The 22636-nt window shown below is 36.7% G+C and overlaps 2 protein-coding genes across 2 annotated transcripts; one reads left to right on the top strand and one right to left on the bottom strand.

Annotated features, from left to right (window-relative positions):
* Window positions 1-1044: 1044 nt before the first annotated feature.
* LOC114827473 (senescence-specific cysteine protease SAG12) lies at window positions 1045-2429 on the bottom strand. The gene is made up of 2 exons (XM_070806746.1): window positions 1915-2429; window positions 1045-1789 (listed from the first exon to the last, which is right to left on the bottom strand). The coding sequence occupies exons 1-2, from the start codon at window positions 2351-2353 to the stop codon at window positions 1191-1193; spliced, it is 1038 nt and encodes a 345-aa protein (XP_070662847.1). The 5' UTR covers window positions 2354-2429; the 3' UTR covers window positions 1045-1190.
* Window positions 2430-19923: 17494 nt separating this feature from the next.
* Window positions 19924-22257, top strand: LOC103412422 (nuclear pore complex protein NUP43). Its single transcript, XM_029110331.2, has 5 exons — window positions 19924-20728; window positions 21024-21093; window positions 21323-21554; window positions 21702-21775; window positions 21928-22257. Exons 1-5 carry the CDS (start codon window positions 20106-20108, stop codon window positions 21979-21981), a joined length of 1053 nt encoding a protein of 350 aa, XP_028966164.2. The 5' UTR covers window positions 19924-20105; the 3' UTR covers window positions 21982-22257.
* The last annotated feature ends 379 nt before the right edge of the window (window positions 22258-22636 follow it).

Genomic DNA, 22636 nt, shown 5'->3' with positions numbered 1-22636 from the left:
GATTAGAGATTTGGGGGTGGATCAGAAGCATGTGCAGGTGCATTGTGATAGTCAGAGTGCCATTTATTTGGCTAAGTATCATGTTCACCATGCAAGGACCAAGCACATATATGTGCGTTATCACTTTGTTCGTGAAGTTGTTGGTGAATGAGAAATCATTCTCCAGAAGATTCCAACTAAAGACAACCCCGCTGATATGTTGACTGAGGTTGTTGGTGTAGCCAAGTTTGTTCATTGCTTGAACTTGGCTCACATTTTGCCTATATAAAGAAGGCGATTAGCAGTAGGAGTTTTGGAGCATTTGGCTCAGCATGACTTGTTCTCTTGGTAGTGTTTGGGAGTGTTTTTTGTGTTGGTTGGCTTATAATGGTGTTTTCGGAATTTGGCGAAGGTGGAGATTGTTGGATAATGGCCAAATTAGTGGCCAACTTGGCATTCACTTTCGGCTAGTAAACAAAACAAAAGATTGAAAGACATAATGATGAGGGAACATCATGATGAGGAGGCATCATGATTATGTTTCCTTGTTTTGTGGCTTTTTCAAAGCCATAATTATTGGTTTTCTTCGGATGAAGAGAAAAAAAAAAAAAAAAAAAGGGGCTTATTTTTTTCTGAAGAGAGAAGTGAGAGCTGCCGAGAGCAAGGAGAGTTGCAGAGAGCCCAAAAGGAAGAAGAAGATGCTGCTTCATTTGGTTAGTAATCATCCACCAAAGTAGTTGTTGTTGAAATAGCTTTGAGCTATATGTATTGAGAAGAAATTATTCATTATATTTCTTTCTCTATTTGTTTCTGTGGTGTGTGAGAGCTATTGGGTGTATTGGGTTATTTGGGTTGTGAGATTGCCAACACTTTGTAAACTCCCAATTGGTTGATAGTGGATTATTGGGTGAGCTCCTACTGCTCCGATGATGTACTCCAGTTACACTGACTGTTGAGGAACCTCGTTAAAATCGTGGTGTCTTTTATATTTTGTTCTTGCATTTTCATTTGATAAATTTCCTGTGGGTTAGCTTGAATTGGTTCCAATTGGTTTTGGTGTTATCCTAGCACAACAAAAATAGTGTAATTTCATAAACCATACTTTTAGCAAATACAAAATACAGGCATTTTCACAGCCTATGGTTTTTGTCTGTAGTACTTATAACCTATAGGCAAAGTGGAGAAGCTCATTCCACCCCTTCATTAATACATTACATAGTCGGATAGGAAGCTTTCGTAGCGAGGCTACAAACACCACCTGGGGCTTCAGCGTTTCTAAGAATCTTCATGTAGCCATTCTCACCCCACGTATCGGACCATGAATTCTTGATTAACCAATAGGGGGTGCCATCATCAGTTGTCCCATACCCAATGACGGTAACAGCGTGGTCCAATGATGTCCCACAATCATCACCGGTGAACACCCCGCCTGAATAATGCTGAAAGGCTGGTGACATATTGATGGCAACGGAGACTGGTTGCATGGACACAGCCTTGAGTAGATCGGTTTCACTGTTGGGAGGTACCTCTGCATAACTAGTTATCCGGGCAGCAGCCTCATTTGCCTTGTTCATATCACATGTTCCTTCACTGCCATCTAAACTCTGGTATGGGTAATTTTCTTCACTGGCAATTCCTCCGTTTTGTTGAATGTATGCAAAGGCATTAACCATCCAACCACCTTGGCAGCCCCTGTTGTTATCTGTATCACAGCTCACAAGCTGTTGCTCAGACAGTGAGATCAATTTGCCAGTTTTGATTTGGGTAATCCCTTCGACTGCTGCCACTGCAGAAAATGCCCAGCAACAACCTGCATGTATTTGAACAAACGGATATGAATTAATTTCCGTAGGAATGAATGCAAGAAGAAAGTAATTAATGCAATACATATATATGTACTTAGCCCCATATTAATATGGTGGTTGGTGCTCTTACCACAGCGCCCTTGATCTTTTACTGGAGTAACAGCTCCATTGTCCCTCCAGTCAATGCTTGGGGGAGCATCCGTCGGGCTTAGGTTTTCGTACGTAAATGATGCATCTGCGGATGAGGTTGATTCAGTGGGCTGCTTGTATCCAGTATAATACCTGAGGAATTCATCATAGCTCATATCCGAAAATCGGTTGACGCAAAGGCTGTAAGTCATGTTCCCTTCACTGTTGAATTTCTCGACAAACTCCACATTGTTTTTGAATATCTGGAAACGCCTTTCCTTCTCCGCACTGTCCTGGTAAACTCGTCCATGCTTTTTCATCCACTGCTCATGTTTTGCAGCAATGGAAGCTTGGTACAATGTGCGGGACGTGGCTTCAGATGCCAAGGTCCCCAAGGTGATGAGTATAGTAACAATCAAAAGGTTTCTTTCAAAAGCCATTGCAGTGATGAGAGGGCGCTCTGTGTCGACAATGGCTTTGTTTCAAGTAGTGATTGGCAAGCTGGATGTGAAGAAGCAAGCATGATATTACCGGTTTATATAGAAGGCGTTCGGGATTGCCTGCATGTGCACTTTGTTGAAATTGTTAGGATGGGAATTTGTAAGGGAGCCAAATTTCCAGGCACATTCCACAGGTTGATGGCTCACGGTAAACTTCATCAATCAGTCTAGCCCGAATGCTACGCTTGTTTTGTTTTCGCCGTGGAGTTTGTGCACAAAGAAGTTCGAAGGATCCATTGATGACCCAAGGGTCTGATGACTACAAGTCCTTGGTCTATTTGCTGAAGTCTTTGCCCTTTGGCCCTTAGTTTCCATTAAAGGTGCTGATGACTACAAATTTACCAATCTGCAGCAGTGAACCTCATACCGTTTCCATTAAAGGTGTGTGAACCTCATACCGTGTTCATACGGAAGGGGTCAGGTTCATGAAATTTAAACGTAAAACTCCAGTATTTGATGATGATTTTTTGAAATCCAAGTACTAACAATGGTAAGTCAATGCAGTGGCCCTCCAACTCAGAGTTGCTCGACTGGCACTCAAAGTGTTCTTCACGTAATTTAGTGTGCTTTTCAAAACTAATTCTCTTGAGGTTGCAGATCTTCTGAATTAATTTTATGCTCAGCTAATTGATAAAAATTGCTCAAATGTATATCAAGTTTCAACTTCATCAAGTGGAAGAACTATCTAAAATTTTAAGTCTAGAGAATCGAGGTATTTTGAGATAAAACTCTGCACACCTAAATGAAAAGAAAATTAGATCCACACACTTAATTATATTCTTTTCAAAACAACTTGATGTCGTCTTCAGTTATGCTAATTAGATACAAAATACAAGCCCTTTTTATCAACGGAGCTTTCTCAATATTGAGAAGAAAATTAGATTTAAACACTTAATTGTAGCCTTTGAAGCCGAGACAATCAATCTATAATTGGGTAGGAAGCCGTTGTAGCAAGGCCACAAAGACCTTTAGGAGGGCCAGCATCTTTGAGAATTCAAATGTAGCTATTTTTGCCCCAGCTCTCACCCCATTCATTCTTGCATTTCTTGAACTTGGTACCATATGTAGCATTCATTGGCGAAGCCAGGAACTAGCAGGGGGCGAATTTAAAAGAGTGCAAAGTTTAAAAAAAGGGAAACAACCATTTAAATTTAGTAATATCATCCATAATTTATCAATACAAACAAGTTACATTAAAAACCCTTTTAAATGAAGACATCACTGCCAACATCTCCCGTTTTCATTTGAAAATATAGCAATAACGGCAAAATGCAGCATCTCTTGCTATATTTTACTCCAACCACTAATAAGTATCAAATCGACTATTTTGGCTTTCACTTGGAATGGAACGGAAAGCAGCTGCAAGGCTGCTGATGGTTGATTGAATGATGCAGACTGCAGCCAATCTGGGCACACATAAGGCAAAGCCACCAACCTACGCCCGGCAAAAGCCAATATAAATATCTCCAGACCGAAGCCAATATATGAGTATCATCGCTATTAGGCACCAACCTACGCCCGGCCGAAGCCAATATATGAGTATCATCGCCCGTAGACAGAGCAGCGACCACTAATTACGAACAAAAACATTGAATATATATTCTTTCCTACATAAGTGTGTGTGTATATATATATATCTCTCAAAATCATCTTCATAGCATATAGTCATCCATCATATATACTATAAAGAAGTGTAAAGAAAACATGTTCATAAATAGTATATAGTCATCCATCATATATACTATAAAGAACATTAGTTCGATAAAATATGGTATTCCAAGATATTTTCAGTAAAGCATGATATATCATAAGTGTAAATCTAATTTACTTATAAAACGTAACCATAAAATCATGTTTTTCATGTATGCATTTCTACTATGAAAATATGTGTTTTAGAATGGGTATACTCATAGATACTACGTCGAAGAAGAGACGTACGAAATAGGAATGATGGAATCGCCGTTAATAATTGCACCTAAGCACATAAAGGGTACAATTAATAAAACTCTATTCAAACGATTGAATTTGGGAAAATGGACAGAAAAAACAGGTCCAGGACGTCAAAATTAGCCTAGGAGGGGTCCCAAATGAAACCCTAAAGAGTCAACAAAAAGTCAACTTTGACGGTTAAAGTCAAAGGTCAGACTGGGTCGAGTCAAAGTCAATGGGTCTGGGCTTAGGTTGGATCCGGGTTGGGTTTAAGCTTTGGGCTTGAGTCCAAAGGGTTTTGGGCTTAAAGGCCTGGCCCAAAAGGGAAAAAGTTTAGGGTTTTAAGATAAATAAAAATACAAAGGTTAATGGGTTTGGGCTTTAAGGGGTTAACGGGCTGGAGGTTGTAAAACCCCTCCCCAAACGTAGTTTGTAATTTTACTTTTCCCCTAAAAGTATTTGAAGTTTTCATTTTGGTCTCTTTATTCCTATCCAATCCAGACCCTCCCTTTAGATTATATTTCCCTATCAGCCTGCCACGTGGCAGCGCCTCAACCCTCTCCTTCTTTTTCTCTTTTTCCTTTTCCCCAAATCAACACTCTTCTCTCTCTCACATGTCTTTCTCACACCTTTCTTACCCTCTCTCGGATCTCTCTCTTCGGCGATACACACACATACCCATCATCGCGCCCAACTAGCCACAACACCACCATCACCTCTGGAACCTCATCCTCTCTCTCACCCATCTCTGCGAAGCTCCGAGACACCCAGAGGACACCCAAATCTCTCCGACGAGCCCCGTGCCTCTCGAGCAGGATTCCAGTAAACTCCAGCCACCCCACGACGTGAATTAGGTATGAAACTCTTCCCCTCATCTCACTTGTTATTTTAGTACCTAGATCGTAGGCTAGGGTGGAAGTATGTCATCGACCAGAGCTCGAAATGCTCCAGCCTCCTTCCCCAGTGAGAGTAAACAACCAGACCGTTAGGCCTAAACCAAGCCCAACCGTAAGGCAGCCTAAACCCAAACCCTTACTTAATTAGGCCTTTGGGCCATTCAAAACTCGAGCCTTAGGCTCGTTACCCTTTAAAACCCAACCCATTTACCTTTATTTATTTATTTTATTTTATTTTCTAAAACCCAAAAGTTGTTGGGCCAGCCTTCAGCCTAAGGCCCGTTAAGACCAAACCCAAAACCTTTATAGGTTTAGGCCTTCGGGCCATGTGAACTTGGGCCCAAGCTTAGAGACCCCAAACGTAGTAACCCTAAACCCTAAGCCATTGGGCTAATCCACTTAGGCCTCCAGCCCGATAACTTCAAACCCAAACCCGAACCAAGCCCAGACTCGATTTGACCTGCTCCGACCTGGACCCATGACCCGTTGACAAAACAATTACCACTAGATACGCACAAAACATTGAACATACTCTTTCCAAACATAAGTACATCTATCTCAAAATCATCTTCATAGCATATAGTCATCCATTATATATACTATAAAGAAATGTAAAGAAAACATGTTCATAAATAGTATATCGTCATCCATCATATACACTATAATGAGCATAAGTTCGATAAAATATGGTATTCCAATATATTCGCAGTAAAGCATGCTATATCGTAAGTGTAAATCTAATTTACTCATAAAACGTAACCATTAAATCATGTTTTTCATGTATGCATTTCTACTATTAAAACATGCATTTTAGAAGGGGTCCACTCACAGATACTCCGTTGTCGAAGAGTCGTACAAAATAGGAATGACAGAATCGCCGCTAATAAATGCACGTATGCACATAAAGGGTACAATTAACAAAACTATACTCCAACGATTGAATTTCAGAAAATGGACTTCATAAACAGATTCAAAACGTCGGAAAACATAAAAGGGGACCATGGGTACCCCCACGCACAGCCATGGGTCGCTAAAAAATTCACCGGCACCGCCGTGGATGGTGGCACATGTACTCCACCCTCGGCTGGGCTGCTTGGTTGGACTAGGTTTAGGCCTGGGTTCTTAGGCTTGGGTTTAGTGGGCCTGGGCTTTGCCACTTGGCTGGGATCTAAGGCCCAAATGCCTTGGTCTAATGGGTTTTAGGATAAAAGGGCGTAGGCTTGAAAGCCCAACCCAAAGCAAAAGGGTTTTGGGATTTTAATAAATAAAAAGGGTTATAAGGTTGGCCCGAGTTCTAAATGGCCTAGAGGCTTTAGTGACATAGGGGTTGGGTTTGGGTTTCCAAAGATTTGGGCTTTTGTTTAGGCCCAAAGGCCTTTGTTCTATGATTTTAGGCTTGAAGGCCCTTTCCTCGTCGGGAAAAAAGGCCGGATCCTTCTGAGCTATGGTCACCGTTGTTTAACCACTAAACCCTACGATCTAACTACCAAAAAGAAGGTAAGGGCGAGGGGAATGGATTTCGTACCTTAATAACGTCGAATGGTGGCCGGAGGTGGCTGGATCTTTGCTCCAAACTCACAGCTCGCCGGACCTAGGTTGGGTGTCCTCTGGGAGCCCGAAGCCTCACAGGGACAATGGAGAAGGAAATGAGGTCCTCGCGAGGGTGGTGGTGGTGGTGGTGAGGTCGTTGGGTGGTTGGGTGTCACTGGGAGAAGGAAAAGGAAATGGTCCGAGAAAGTGTTGTGTTTGTGAGAGAGAGAGCGTGAGAGATAGAGAGAGAGTGTGTGAGTGAGTGAGTGAGTTGGGCTGAGAGAGAGAAATAAGTGTGTTGAATCGGGGGAATGAGAGAAAATGAGAAAGAGAGAGAGAGAGAGAGAGAAAAAGAAAGAAAGAAAGAAATAAAGAAAGAAAGATAGGGATAAGTTAATGGGTTGCCACGTGGAGGAAATCCCAAAAGGGATTCGGATAGGGTAACATTTCAGGGTAGAAATGTAAAGTTACACAAAAATTTGATATAAAGTTACTCAAAAATTTGGGGAGGGGTTTTACAATATTCTTTTCAAAACAACTTGACGTCGTCTTCAGTTATACTAATCAAATGCAAAATACAAGCCTTTTTTATCGATGGAGCTTTCTTAATATTGAGAAGAAAATTAGATTTACACACTTAACTGTAGCCTTTGAACCCGAGATGATCAATCTATAATTGGGTAGGAAGCCGTTGTAGCAAGGCCACAAAGACCTTCAGGAGGGCCAACATCTTTGAGGATTCTCATGTAGCCATTTTCGCCCTAGCTCTCACCCCATTCATTATTGAGTATCCAGTACTTGGTGCCATCTGTAGTATTCACGTAGCCAACGATGGGTACACCGTGGTTTGGGACTATCTCACAACCTTGTACAGTTGTGAAGACCCAACTTTTGTAAAATCTAAAGTCCGACCAGGTGACATGAATGCCGATTGAAAGTGGTTGCATGGACACAACCTTGATTAGATCGCTTTTGCTATTATGAAGCACTATTTCGTAACCAGTTATACTTGCACTAGAAGCATGCCAATTTTGATTAGTTAGTGTCACTTATTTCATCAGTAGCCTAATATGGGTAATTTGCTTCACTTGCAATTCCTCGATTTGCAATATGTATTCAAAGGCAATCACCATAGTACCACCATGCACTACAACAACAAAAAAAAAACTTTGCGCAACGAAATAAGTTTGTTGTGCAAAGTATGATTTCGTCGCTCAAAACCTTGCGCGACGAAATTTTTGTCGTTCATGGTTCGTCGCACAAAGCTCGTCGCTCAAAACCTTGCGCGACGAAATTTTTGTCGTTCATGGTTCGTCGCACAAAGCTCGTGACAATAGGGTTTGCATGACGAAAATTAATTTTCATCGCACAAAGATTGTTGGTTTTTAATTTTCTAATTAAATTAAATTAATTTAAAATTTTGCGCGATGAAATATTTTGTCACGCAAGGTTTTTGACTTTTTGTTTTATTATTTATCTTATTTTAATTTAATTATATTAATTGTTTACGCGAAGAAATATTTGGTAGCACAAGATTTTTCAAATTTTTATGTTTTAAATTTAATTTAATTGTATGACTTTATTTTTTTAATTACTTTAATTTAAATTGATATATTCAAAATAAAAGTACATATGAAAAATAGTGATCAAATTATCCAATATATATAATATATTTAAAATGTACACATTAATTAACAAAGTACAATAATAAAATCCTAATACAAGTCTATTTTGGTGGTAGTGGCGGGGGATATGGTCTGATAGCGTCCTAATCCTCACCTTTCGCCGTCAAAGTCTCGATGATTTCCAACGAACAAAACAAACATGGTCAATAACCAAAAAAAAACAACATAAAATAATACCAAAAAATCGGCATAATCTCCCCTAAAATTGGCATACCCCAAACTCCACCCTACCCCAAACCCAATTAATTAACTCCAAAAACACATATTAATGAAAAACAAATTAAAATTTGGGGAGAAAATTGTGACAACCCGTCCCGAAATATTTATTTTTGACGGCGTGAAATTACTTATATAACTTTGGACGTTAAAGTGTGTTGTATGTATTGTGTACTTAGGTTTTGGATCCATCCATTATTTTCCTAAGTTTTTAGAACTAAGGGAACTAAAAAGGACTTAGTTTTGTTTGGTTTGTGACCAACTAGTACCACACACACAAACACCCATACCTTTTTTCTCTCTCTTCCCTCTCGGATTTCTTCTATCTTCCGTACAAGTCGTACGGACAACCTTGAAGCTTCACTTCCCGTCACGGATCGAGCTCGTAGTTACCATCATCATCTTCATCTCATCGTCACAAGCTCAACCATACCCTTTTATGGTCATGAAACCTTTGAAACCCGAGATACTCTGTTTTGGTGCATTATTCATGCACACGTAAATGTGAAGGTTTCAGTGGTTTTTGAGCTTCTAGGAAGCTTTAGGACTTCTCCACGAAGCTCGGAGAAGAAAAACGAGATGAATTGGACGTCAAGAAGTCGAGATCGACGAGTTCAAAGTTTGGCCAGATTATTGAAGGATCTCCAGCAAATTTTCTTGGATTTTAGGTCCCAAAATAGGTATGGTTGTGTTCTACTCGTCCTAAGTTTCAAATTGTGCAAGTTTTACTAATTTTGTTAAGAATTGGACGAGATATGAAGGTTTTTGTGTTTTCCTAGTTCTCGGTGAACGCAGCGGTGACCGGCACTGGCTCCGGTGACCCAAGGTCAGAGACGAAGAATATTCCGTCAAGTTGACAGAATATTCCTAACGGAGGGTAGCGGCGTCAGGTATTTTGATGGAATATTCTTAACGGCGGTTAGGGATTCCATTAGGATTTCCTACGCGTGGCCGCATGTGTTGCCGTGCACTTGCCAGCCCGTGGAGGCACGTGGGACGTCGAAAAATTTTTCTTAAAATATGGAGATGTTCGTGAGGTTGTGTAGATCACATTGGTATATTCAAACATCCTATTTGAGCAATGTATGACAAGTTATTAACTAGTTTTGTCTATGTGCTTTAAATAACGTTTATTCAGTTATTTCGCATATAGGTGAGACCTATCCCGAGGACGAGCGCAGTCAAGGGCGACTCGGGGGCTACGACCCTTCAACATACCAGTAAGTGGGCTTTTGGTTTTCAGTATATATTTATATACTTGATATTTTCCCAGAAAATGTGTTTAAATGAAAGTATGCTTTGAAATGCCATGCATATAAATTTATATTTAGCATATGAATTAGTATATGATGCATAACATGAATTGGTGTTGTGGATGCTCAGGTAAGTACCAGGTGAGTTATGTTTTATTATATGAGATATTGATAATGTGAGACGTGATTGAGAGCTCATAAACATGCACTTCGGGTGATTGTGACTTAGCCAGAGATATGGTACAGGCCTGTTTATGATGTCACATCCCGTACCATATGCTCACATTGGATCCAATTTAGGTGCACAGTCTTATCGTACGGACCATTATAGGTGGTTCCGACTTGTAGGTAACTAGCGATTTATCGCACAATTATCATGAGAGCGTAACATTGAGCATAACTATATTACACTCAGTCTTGTCGTACAGACCTTTACAGTGGTTCCAACTCGTGTGCAGTGTAGTGTCGTATAGGTCACTTGCGGTGACTCCGGCTAGATTGACTAATGAGCTATGAATTCAGCTTTACAGACCTCTACAGGCGTTCCGGCTAATATGTTATTTTCCATGAATTTATTTTCACCTGAGTTAACCGCCATCTGCAATATGTAGGCAACAATGTTCTTTGTCTTCTCAACATCACTCATGAAGTTTCATTCATCGCTATGTATTGGAATGGACCACTAGTTGTGTAATCCCCTCCACAGCTCCCACCGCAGTACTTACGTCGTTTTTGTACTTGCCATCTAAAAGGCATATCATTTTTTTTCTTCACTTTTTTGCAATGCATATATTTGACTTTTTTAATAAATGATAGCATTAATTGGTTAAATTGTTAGTAGTTAGAGGGAGGGAGATTGATGTGGCCCGCCCCGGGGGGGGTGGGTGGTTCGAAATTGCACTAAAGTGAACATGATTTTTTTGCCATTGCAGTAAAGCACCATCTGCCATGTGCTTATTCTTTAGAGTGATGTAAGTTGTGGACAGTAACTAGGCAAACGGAAGGAGATTAACCAGTTAATGTATGTCTCACAATTTATTAACTATTAAGTGTCCGCGCAACTAACAGTCATTCACACACGTATAAAAACAAATGTTGTTAGCAACATCTCATGGATAGTTAAACCCTTGAGGTTTTATGATCTTAAGAAACTAGTAAAATGTTAATTTACCTCGATATATGTTGACCGTTGAGCATGTGCATTATTTAACATATGCTGCTTTTAGGATTCAAACTCTTATCTCTCTTTACTATAGTTTAAAATAGTAAGGTGCTACGAGATTTTTTTAGTACGGCAATAATTTTAGTATGTATCAAAATGCATAGGCATAATTATTTTTTGTCTTTACGTTAAAACACCATCTATACTAATATTACAATTTTAATCCTCTCATCATTCAAAAAATAAAATATTATATTTAATTTTTATAAATAACAAGATGCCAAATTATAATTGGAAAACTAACCAAAACACCCTCAAAACTTTACTTTTAATCATAAGGACAGATTTTTTCAAAAATGCCAATCCTACCCTTCACACATATGTACAAAATTGGGTCAGTTTTCTGCAAAGTTCAAGTGCATACATCCAAAAGAAGAAAAAGGAGATTGACATTTTCAGAAAACATTTGCATGCAAAAGAATATGTGGCAAACATGCAACAACCAAGACAATACAGATTCACATGCAAAAGAAAATGTGGCAAACACTGCAGCAACCAAGACAACATAAATTCACATGACATTCAAGCAAAGACAAGATAGCCAGCTTTCAGAAACAGTGCTGACAGTTTTCAGAAACAGTGTGCTGTCAATTGTAAATAGATTAAATGTTATTTTGAAGAATTAGATTTTGTATATAAGGGAGTCTTTCCTCCCATACAGAAAGGACCTCCCTCAACATCTGAAAACACCATACTCACTTCATACACTTTAGCATTCGTAGCCTTCATAGCATCCTTGTAAACACTTCTTTGTAATCACTTTCTTGTAAACAACTATCACTGTAAACATTCCATATATCAATAAAAGTTCAAGTGTACATATTCAAGCAATCTCCAAGTCTTAAGTAAGTTTTCTTTTCCTTACTTTGTGTGTTTGTTTAATTAGACTTCTAGTCCAAAACAGGGAAACACTATTGTGGTTATATTATTAACCTGCTAAAATGACGATCATACTTTGTTCGAGCACTCTGTTATAGTTGAATGTTTGCCATACAAATAACTGGACATTAACCAGGGTACCTCTGAGTTCTTCGTACCTCTGAGTTCAGCCTTTAAAGCCTTATACTTGTATTGTGGGTGGTCGTCATGCTGAAACATGTCGAGTTCCATGTGCAAGGTTCTATGTCTAGTTGTTATAATGGTCATCCGACTATTTAACCCAGCATGCGTTTCGAATTTGGTATCAGAGCCAAGTTTAGCATTTTAATAATATAAGCATAATAGTAAAGTACCTTGAGGATAGAAGTCATTGATACAACTGATATCATATTTGTTTATGAACAACAGATATTATTGTCCCTGTAGACCCTGTCAACCACAATTACCAGGTATTTATTGTCCCAGACATCCAACTATAACTAGCATAAAGAGAAGATTAACATATATATCCAAAAGAATTATTAGTACTTTGAAGAAGCAAAAGTTTTATCTTGGCTATCTTGAACATCCTTCATTTATTCGTAAATATAATAACACAGAAGTGAAGCATAAAGTTTTAGAAGCAAAAAGAACAACAGATCAAGCTTTAGAGACCTTGAGAGAAGAAAGAGAGTTTTTAAGAAACCAGTTAGCTGTAACTCTAAAGAAGGGAAGACTGTAGTTTATGATAGATTATCTTAATTTAGAAATTAGTGAACCCCAAAAAAGAAAAATAACTTTAGACCAAAATAATTTAGTTTGTTATTTTCCATCAAGACAGCATAATCATATTTTGCACAGTGAAGAAAATCCGCAAGCCAATAGTATTGTAGATCTTATTATTAGTCAAGCAGAAAATATAAAATTAGAAAATAATAAGCATAATCATTTGTTAAACCAGTTGTTAGAACATTTTCAGAAAAATTCCATAAAGATAATTAGACAAAATTTAGATTATATTACATCTCAGTTAGAAGATAATAATAAAAATATTCAAAGGTTTCCTAGCAAAAGAGAGATAAAAGAGCTTGTTGACCTCATAGATAGTAAGCCAAAGCAAGTAGAACTTAGGTCATTAGAAATAGTTGAATAACTAAAATTAGAAGTTCAAAAAATTCAATTCGTACAAAAGGAGTTGAGAGAACAAGTAGATAAGTTGCATAATAAAATAGATAAATTATTAGTTTAATGACAGATTCTAGAACTAGCAGAAAATATATTCAAGCTTTGAAAGAAATTAATAAATTAGATAAAGAACCAGTAGGATTAACAGATTTTTCAACACAAGTATCCAGTAGTAATATTCCCATTAGGCAAAATAATTTGATTATCCAATTAGTTTTAAGTCTAGCTGAAAAATTAGATCAAGTTGAAGAACAAATAGCAAAAATAAACCAAGTTTTACATAACGCATCTTCATCACTTCCACTATCCTTACTAGATAAATTAGAAAATTTAACTTTGAGTGCAAATAATAATAGAAGACCTAAGCTAAATCCTTTTGATAATAGAAAATGGAACTCTTTAGGAAAAAAGGAAAAGAAGTAGTTAGAGCGGAAGATATTTATCCAAATGAAGAAGAAGCACAAGAATTTATTCGAAGAGGTTTTGAGAGAACACAGAAAAATAAATATAACTTGTATCAACTAGGTTTATTTGAAAACAGAAGTAGAATTGTAAGCAGCATCAGTCAACATGAAGTTAGTTGTATTGATAAAGAAGTCACACTTAACCTAATTAGTAAAGAAGCAGTTACTCATTTGAGAAAATCACATTTTAGTCAGATTCATATAGGAACAATATTAATTGGAATATCAGGATTAACCAGAGCACAAGTAGGTACAAAAGCTTTAGTATACATATGTGATGATAGATGGGATAATCACCAACAAGCAGCAATAGCAACAGCTGAAGTAGACTTAAGTTCAAACTTAGCAGTCATAGGTTGCATTCCAAATTATGTTATACGATTAATGAATTTAGTAAATATATTAAAGTGAGAATAAGAACAAAAAATTATAATATGAAAGGAGAATATAAAAATTTGTGTATTAGCTTAATGTATATAGGTAAAGTGTCTGATAGATATAATCATAAGTTTAATTTAGAGTTTCAAAATTTAGTTCAAACATTTGGCAGTAAGCATGTAAATATGATAGAAGCAAAACCCGTAGATAATAGCTTTTTAGAAGGAACTCAGTGGACATTGCCCAATTTACAAGTAACACAAAATAGACAACCAGATAAAGTACAAATATATGAAACTAGTACAGGTCAAGCAACAATTAGGTTTAGTAATTATAAGCAACTAGAAAAAGTAGAAGAAGATGAGAGTGAAATTGAAAATGAAAGTATACATATGGCTTTTGATAATTTAGATATTAATTTAGTTGAACAAAATTTTGATCATATTGTAGATAAACTTATAGAAGATATTGATCATTTAGATGAAGAACAATATTTGGAAAAATATAAGACATATGATTTAGGACTACATAAAATTTCAAACGAAGAAATGAAAATTTTAATCTTAGAAATAGGAGTAGAACACATTTTAGGATCAAAAGAATATAATAATTTATTAGAATTGAAAGCAGAATGTAATCCAGCAGAAGAAAGTAGTACATCAGGAGTAGAAAATCCAGGACACGCAAGCAGATCCGATCAACAATTTTTGAGACCAACAAATGAACAATATAATGAAAAAGCAAAAGTAGACTATATAGAAGAAAGTATGATAAAACCTAGAAAAAATAGGATTCCATATTTGAGAGGGTTAGAACAAATTAATATAGCTGGTAATATATTAAATTTAGATAATATAGATCCACAAGATTGGGAAAGAACGATTGAGAGATGGGAAAAAGGTTGCGTACATGCAACATTAATGTTAGATTTTAGTAATTCACAAAACATGTTAGATTATTTTGAACATACTTTGGATTGTTTAGTTTTTGATTATTTCCAATCATGGAAAGTTCAAAATCCAGAACAACATCAGGCAGCTAAAACACATTTTAATATTGATGGTTTTGTTACTTTGATTAAACAAGAATTTTTAGATCATAATAGGTTAGATGGCAGAAGTGAACAAGAATAAATAAGAGCAATCAGAAATTTAGAACAATTACAAATTTGCGATTTACAGTATATAGCTGAGTATACCACAGATTTCTTTAAATATTTAGGAAGAACAGGTAGAATTAGTGATATTAATTTATTAGATACTTATATGACAAAAATAAAAGGACCAATAAGTGAAAAGATTTGGAAGTGGCAAAAGCATTTGAAGAAAAATGATATTGCTATAGGACCTAGAATTCAACATGTATATGATATACTTAGACAAGAGTGTAGTCAAATAAAGGCTAAGAGACAAATCAGGAAGCAATTTTACATGAGTTGTAAAAATATAGATTTTCCACAACAGTATGGTTGCCATAAGAAAAATAAGCATAAGAAAATATACAAAAAGAAATATAAGTCATATAAACCCTACAGACAACATAAGAATTTCAGTATAAGACCTTCAAGAACATATAGGAAGAGAAAATATATTCCAAAACAATTTAGAAAAAGAAGTGGCAGACCCTGGATTAGGAAATATAAAGCACCAAAAGATAAGAGTAGTTGTAAATTTTATTCATGTGGAGAAGCTGGACATATTAGACCTAAATGTCCAAAATTAGGTAAACAGTCGAAAGAAAAAGTACATTTGATGGAGTTGTTTAAGTTAGAAGCAAATGAGGATATTCAGTCAATATACAGTTTAGATAATTTAAGTGATAATGAGAGTATTTATAGTATAGAGAGTATTAACATGATAGATTCATATTCGGAAGATTCAAGTAGCACAAATAGTGATCTAGAAGAATATATGTGTGCATTCATAGAAGAACAGCATGAAGAAGAATATAAATACATTAATTTAGGTTGGCCAGAAAAATGTCATAAGTGTAATAAATTAGTTGCAAATAAATACTACAATACATACTCAATATTATGTGAAAAATGTTATAGTAATAGGTTATTAGAAGTTAATTCAGCAGAATCTGAAATATTAGGAAATATTGTTCATAGTATAGAAAAACCAAAAAGTAGTTCCTTAATCACTATAAATTGCGAAATAGAATTAGCAAAAGAACATAAGATACAAACCATAGCTATGATAGATACAGGGAGTACAAAGAGTGTCATAAGAGAAGAGTTAGTACCAGAAAAATATAGACAAAAATTAGTAAAACCAGTAAGAATAACACAATTTAATGAGAGACCAGTTTACTTAATACATTGTATAAATAATGAGTTTATTAAAGTAGAAAAACAACAATTTAATTTACCATTAACATTTGTTTCACCAGTAGGATCATATCCATTTATTTTAGGATTAAACTTTTTGAAAAGTTTGCAAGGTTTTTTATTTATGAACCCTAACATAACATTTTTCAAAAGAGGCATTATAATAACTGATCAAAGTAATATTGTAGAAGCATACAAAAACATAAGTATAGAAGAGACTAGTGGCTAAGATAGTTATCATTTAGAAAACTCAAAAGAAAATGATGAGCATAATAACGTAGAAGAGTTTGATGAAGACATTTTTGAACATGAATACCCGATTTTAGAAGAAGGAACCTGTATAGAAATATTACAGTTAGACAGACCAAAGAGTTTAGAAGAATTGTTACAATTAGCAGAACAAACTAGGATTATAGGAGAAGACCCACAGTTACATTGGAGTAAAAATAAAATACTAGCAAAATTAGATATAATTAACCCAGATTTAACCATTAAGACGGCTGATATGCCTTGTAGTCTAATAGATAAACAAGAGCTTGAGCAGCAAATAAAAGAGTTGTTAAATTTAAAAGTAATTAGACCATCTAAGTCTAGACATAGATCAGCAGCATTTATTGTAAGAAAACATTCGGAATTAAAAAGAGGTAAGGCTATAATAGTTTATAATTATAAGAGATTAAATGATAATACATACGAAGATAGTTATAAATTACCAAATAAGGATGAGCTTATAAACAAAATTCAAGAGAGTAAATATTTTAGCAAATTTGATTGTAAATCAGGTTTTTGGCAAATAAGATTAGCAGAAGAATCAACTGAGTGGACAGCCTTTACTTGTCCAGAAGGACATTTTGAGTGGCTCGTTATGCCATTTGGACTTAAAAATGCTCCATCAATCTTTCAAAGAAAGATGGACCAAATTTTCAAGAAATATGATAATTTTTGTAGTGTTTATGTAGATGATATTCTAGTACATAGTAAAAATAAAAATGAACATAGGAATCATTTAGAGATAGTATTACAAGAATTTATCAATAATGGAATTGTAATTAGCAAAAATAAAATAGCATTAGAAAAGCAAGATATAGAATTTTTAGGAATGTATATCAAGTCAGGTACAATCCAATTACAAGATCATATAGCTAAAAAGGTGTTAGAATTTCCAGATAAATTAGAAGATAAGAAACAGTTACAAGCATTTTTAGGATTGCTAAATTATGCAAGAAATTTTATCCCTGATTTAGGAAGAAAAATAGCAGTATTACATAGTAAAACTTGCAAAACAGGACAAAAATATTTTAATAGTGAAGATATTAAATTAGTTCAAAAAATAAAAGAAGAAATTACTAAACTTAAGCCATTAACATTACCATTAGATGATAGTTACAAGATAGTCGAAACAGATGCTTCATCATTAGGATGGGCAGATATACTATATTAGAAAAGGCATAGGGAGTCTACAAAGTCTGACGAACAAGTTTGTAGATATTCCTCAGGAAAGTTTAGTGATGTACAGTCAAGATTACCATCAACAGATTTAGAAATTTTAGGGATAATTAATTCACTTGAAGCATTTTCTTTATTTTTACATAATGAAGTATTTACGATTAGAACAAATTGTCAAAATATAGTTTCTCATTATAACAAGATACATGCTAATAAACAGGCAGTCCGAAGATGGGTTAATTTTGTTGATTCAATTACAGGAAATGGTTTTAAACCAATTTTTGAACATATAAAAGGTAATGACAATACATTAGCTGATATCTTATCAAGATTAATTTGTTGAACAGGTATGGAATATCGTGGACCATCATCAGCAAATAGCACAAGGCCGCAAGGCAGAAGAGTTTCTTTCAATGGCATGATGATGCACCATCAACCTCCACCATTCAGTGGATTTCAAAATAGCATGAGTAGACCAGCATCACCACCAGTACCCACGTTCAACTTTAATGGCAATATTGTTGAAGGAATCAGAAATCCAACTTTGAGATACAGGTCAAGGGTACCGGGGCTTTCTGATAGGCAGCAGGTTCTCTTAGATAATTTCTGGAATATCCAAATTAAGCAGCCAAGCATGAGGTTAGGTCATGAAAAATTAATTAGAGCTTTGGAACAAGAGTTTGATAGCTTTAATTTTAATTTCCACAAAAACCAACAGCATATTCATTCTCTTGAGCACAATCTTCAAGCCATTTCTAGGGACCATGAGTCATTACTTGGTAAGTTTACCAAAATGAACCAAGAACTCCAATCTCTTAGAATGCAGTAAAAGGCAAGCGACACCTTGAAAAGAGAATTAAAAATAGGTTTAGAAATTGATCAGCATAAGAATAAAGGAAAAGAGGTTATTGAACCCATAGAGCAAGAGGCTAATGAACCCATAGAAGAAATTAAGATTGAGCTCTTAGAAGAAGACGTTGAAATGGAGCAACATCAAAGTAATGATCAGCATCAGGTTCTGAGTGACAAAGAAAAACAAGAAAAATATGAAAGTTTTCTTAGGAATATATCTTCAGATATGCAAAACTAAGAATAATGCCAACAGATATGCAAAATGAGATCCTGAGCAGAGCATCACAGTCCATGAAAGAGTTACAATTACAATTACAATGCGCCTTGTATCAGTCCATCTTTGATCCAAAACCAGGGATGAATATTATTACAAAGATGTATCCTCCATGTCTTTGTGATAGTACAGAGAATTGTATTTGTAAACCAGAGGTTAGCGTAGCTGTGGCCAGGATTGACATGAGAGATTTTAAATCATGGCATTTTAGTTATGAGCATCAGAAAAAGCATAATGAGGTAGAAGTTACCCCTGCCTTACTATTAGAGTTTGGTTATCTCAATAAAATATTTATTAACCGTATTTCTCAACTAGAATCATTTCCTGAAAAGCTTATTAAAGTAGCAGAAGACTATCTAGAAAGGTGGAAAGAAATTTGCATAAGTTTTATTAGTAGTCCTCCATATTGGTATGTACACATGCATAAGGAGAAAGCTAGGCATATAGCTATGATCAATGAAGAGTCCTTTAGACTAAACCATATCTCCTCACATAGGTGGACTCTTTCATACAAAGATATTTTAAAATTTAGAGGGATCCAAATGTTTGCTTTAGATGAGTTTGAAGATTTTAGGTATGATATGGTACTAGTAGCAGAAGAAGAAGAGATGTATATTTACAGCAAGACAAGAATCAGTCATCAGCCTTATTGGAAGCCCTCAAATTTCAAAGAAGGAACAGCGGAAATATATTACAAGGTGAAAGAAGATAGAGAAAGAGATGCGGAGCTAGTAGAAGGCGATGAACAGTATTGGAATAATTTGTCAGAAGAAGAGCTGCATAACATCGACAACATGATGGAAGCCTGAAGAACTAGCTGTAAATTAGCATAAGATGAATAACATCATAATGTATTTCCAGACAGAAATGTCAACATCGTTGTGGTCTGCATGTAATGGCATAAGAGTAAATAAAGAGAAGAGTTTGATCTATTATAGATTTTTCATACATAAAATGTCCTTATGGTTAAAAATAAATAGTACCAAGCATTTTTCGTTAAAACTCCCCATTATAATTGTACCCCCACCCCCACCCAAATGCCCCACCCAAATGGTGACTGCTGCAACCATAGCGTTCGCTTTTAATTTTAAATCTGTCGTCCCTGCAGATTTTCCCAAATCTCTTGTCCTATCTGAATTTCCTATCTTTCCCTAAACCCTAAACATTAAACAATGCCGATCTCAGAGCCTCCGCAGATCCACCGGCTCCCACAATCCAAGTACATAGACTCAGTCCGGTGGCTTCCGCCTCTCTCCGCCTTGGACCGCCTCGCCGTTATTGCAGTTTTCGACTCCGATTCCGACTCTTCCTCCGTAGAGACCCATTCTTTCACTCCGAACTCAGCAACCCTAACCCCGCAATCTCAATGGGTCTCGCCCTCCCGAATTTCCTCCCTCAAAACCTCCCAATCCCACCACAAACCTCTCGTCGCCGCCGCGACATTTTCCGGCTCCCTCCATATCTTGTACGGCGATTCAATGGACCCTGCGTATCTCCAATCGGAGCTTTCGGTGCCCGAAAAGGAGTCACACGAGGGACCCATTTCTTGTGTGGATGTTATGGATGGTGGGTCGGAGTGTGTGAGTGTTGGGGAAGATGGGAGGGTCAATTTGGTAAGTTTAGGGGACTCTGAGTTGAGCTACCGGCGAGTTTTCGACAGCGGCGGCTTGGTTTCGTTTACCGCGGCGAAATGGGCATCTCCGAGTGAGTTTGCTACTGGTGGATATGGGTTTAGCCTCCAGTGGTGGGATCAGAGGAAGCACGGCGGGGCGGTTTCTCAATTTAAGGGTGGCTGGTGAGCATTTTTGGGCTTAAATTTTCATTTATCTTTGTCTCATTTGCTCTACTGATTATGCTAGATTGGATTTGTATGGTGGACATCGAGTTATAACATATTGACATCTATCTTGTTTTAAGAATTTACTCATGTTTAATGATATCTGCAATTAGCTCAGTAAGTCCTTTGCTAAACGTAATGTAGTTATATTTTGAGTTGAGTAAGTAAGGAATTCTTCAGAAAGATTCGGTTTTGTTCTTCTCTGGTGCCGGATGTAGGTTGATTAAGCTTTTGCTTGTTGGAAATGTTGCAGGTCTCAACCGTCAACTCCAGGGATTGTACATTCAATTGATATCCATCCTTCGAGAAAGCACACTTGTTTGGTAATTTTCCATTTGTTTTTTGTCTTGGATGCCTTTTTGAAATCGATAATGCCTTCTCCTGTCGAATGTTAGGGATATTGCGTGCATTGAGAATGCATCTAATGTGTTAAATGTTGCTTACACAATGATGTGCTGTGTATATATTCATTGCTGGCTTTTGCTCAAGTCTTATGTTACAGACCCAAAAGAATAACCTCATGCTGTCTTTACAATTTTCTCATACTTACAGGCTGGAGGTTCTTTAGGGACTGTATTTGCATGGGATCTTAGGTGGCCACAGCAGCCAATCCTTCTTTCTGGGGTTGGGGCAGGTGAAGCAACCCATTCACCATGCGAAAGTGAGGTTTGGGAGGTTCAGTACGACCACTATGCAAAGTCTTCGAATGTGGGAAATGTTTCTTCACGTATCTTACCTACTATGATATGTTCAGAAGACGGTATCCTTGCTGTTGTTGAACAAGGCATGGTCCTTTGTGCTAAATTGTTGGATGGCAACCTGTCATGGCTGATAGCTTCTTTATTTTCGAACGAACTGACCATTTGTAAAACAATATATTCTTGAAACTTGATATGGGACTTATAGTTTCAAATTGCCCGAACCTGTTTAGGTGAGGAACCCATCGAGCTCCTGGCAGAACCTTGTGCAATCAACAGCTTTGACATAGACCGGCAATATCCTTCTGTAAGTAGAATTTTACCAATTTCTCTCTGTTCTCCACGAATACATATGGTTTTCTGACCTTTTTAATGTGTTTAATCTGTTAATAAAAGAAAACGTGCTCGAAGAAGTGTAAAAAGTTACGTTTCTTACCAGTTCCACATTTTGCTGCGCAGGATGTTATATGTAGCCTGGAGTGGGAATCTATAGTCATCTTGACAAGGCCATGACATCCACAAATTGACATGTTCAGAGTTAAATGTGAAATCGAAGCTCGCCAAGTTTCTGTAATTGAGAAATGAATCTCTGCGTAAAAAGACGTACGAACCAAGTTACGGATGATGTTTAAAAGCCTGTTTTGTTTTGGTTGCTGAAATTAGTCATCCTCTATGTTCGTTGATCGACTCAGTGTCCCTCCTCCGTACTGTACCGTTACGGGGAAATGGAAATGATAGCTTATTAAACATTGTGTCCATTAAAAAGCTAAAGAAACGGATTATTATGCATTTTTTGTTTGAAGAGTTGTATGGTTCAAATTTCGTGTTTGCTTGGAATCCGTCTTTCTGCTTCTTTTGATCCAAAAGGCGAGGGCGAACCCGTTGGGGATATATCCTCACAAGTCTACAACACTCTTCATGAAGAGGAAAGAGATCTTCTCCATATCCTTTCCACTCCTTTTCACCAAGTCCACCCATCCGGACCATTGAAATTTGATCTAACGGTTAAAGTTATTATAATTTTTAATGGGACTTCCTATTTGTAGCCGTTTGATCAAATTTCAATGGTCCGAATGGGTGAATCTGGTGGAAGGAATATGGATCTCTTTCCTCTTCAATTGGTTATGATATAACGAAAACTCTATATCCCCGGTTGTAGGTAAGAATA

This window comes from Malus domestica, chromosome 10, assembly GCF_042453785.1.
Source record: "Malus domestica chromosome 10, GDT2T_hap1".
NCBI lineage: Eukaryota > Viridiplantae > Streptophyta > Magnoliopsida > Rosales > Rosaceae > Malus > Malus domestica.
Note: the sequence above shows the minus strand (reverse complement) of the source record. Positions and strands in the feature narration are given on the sequence as shown.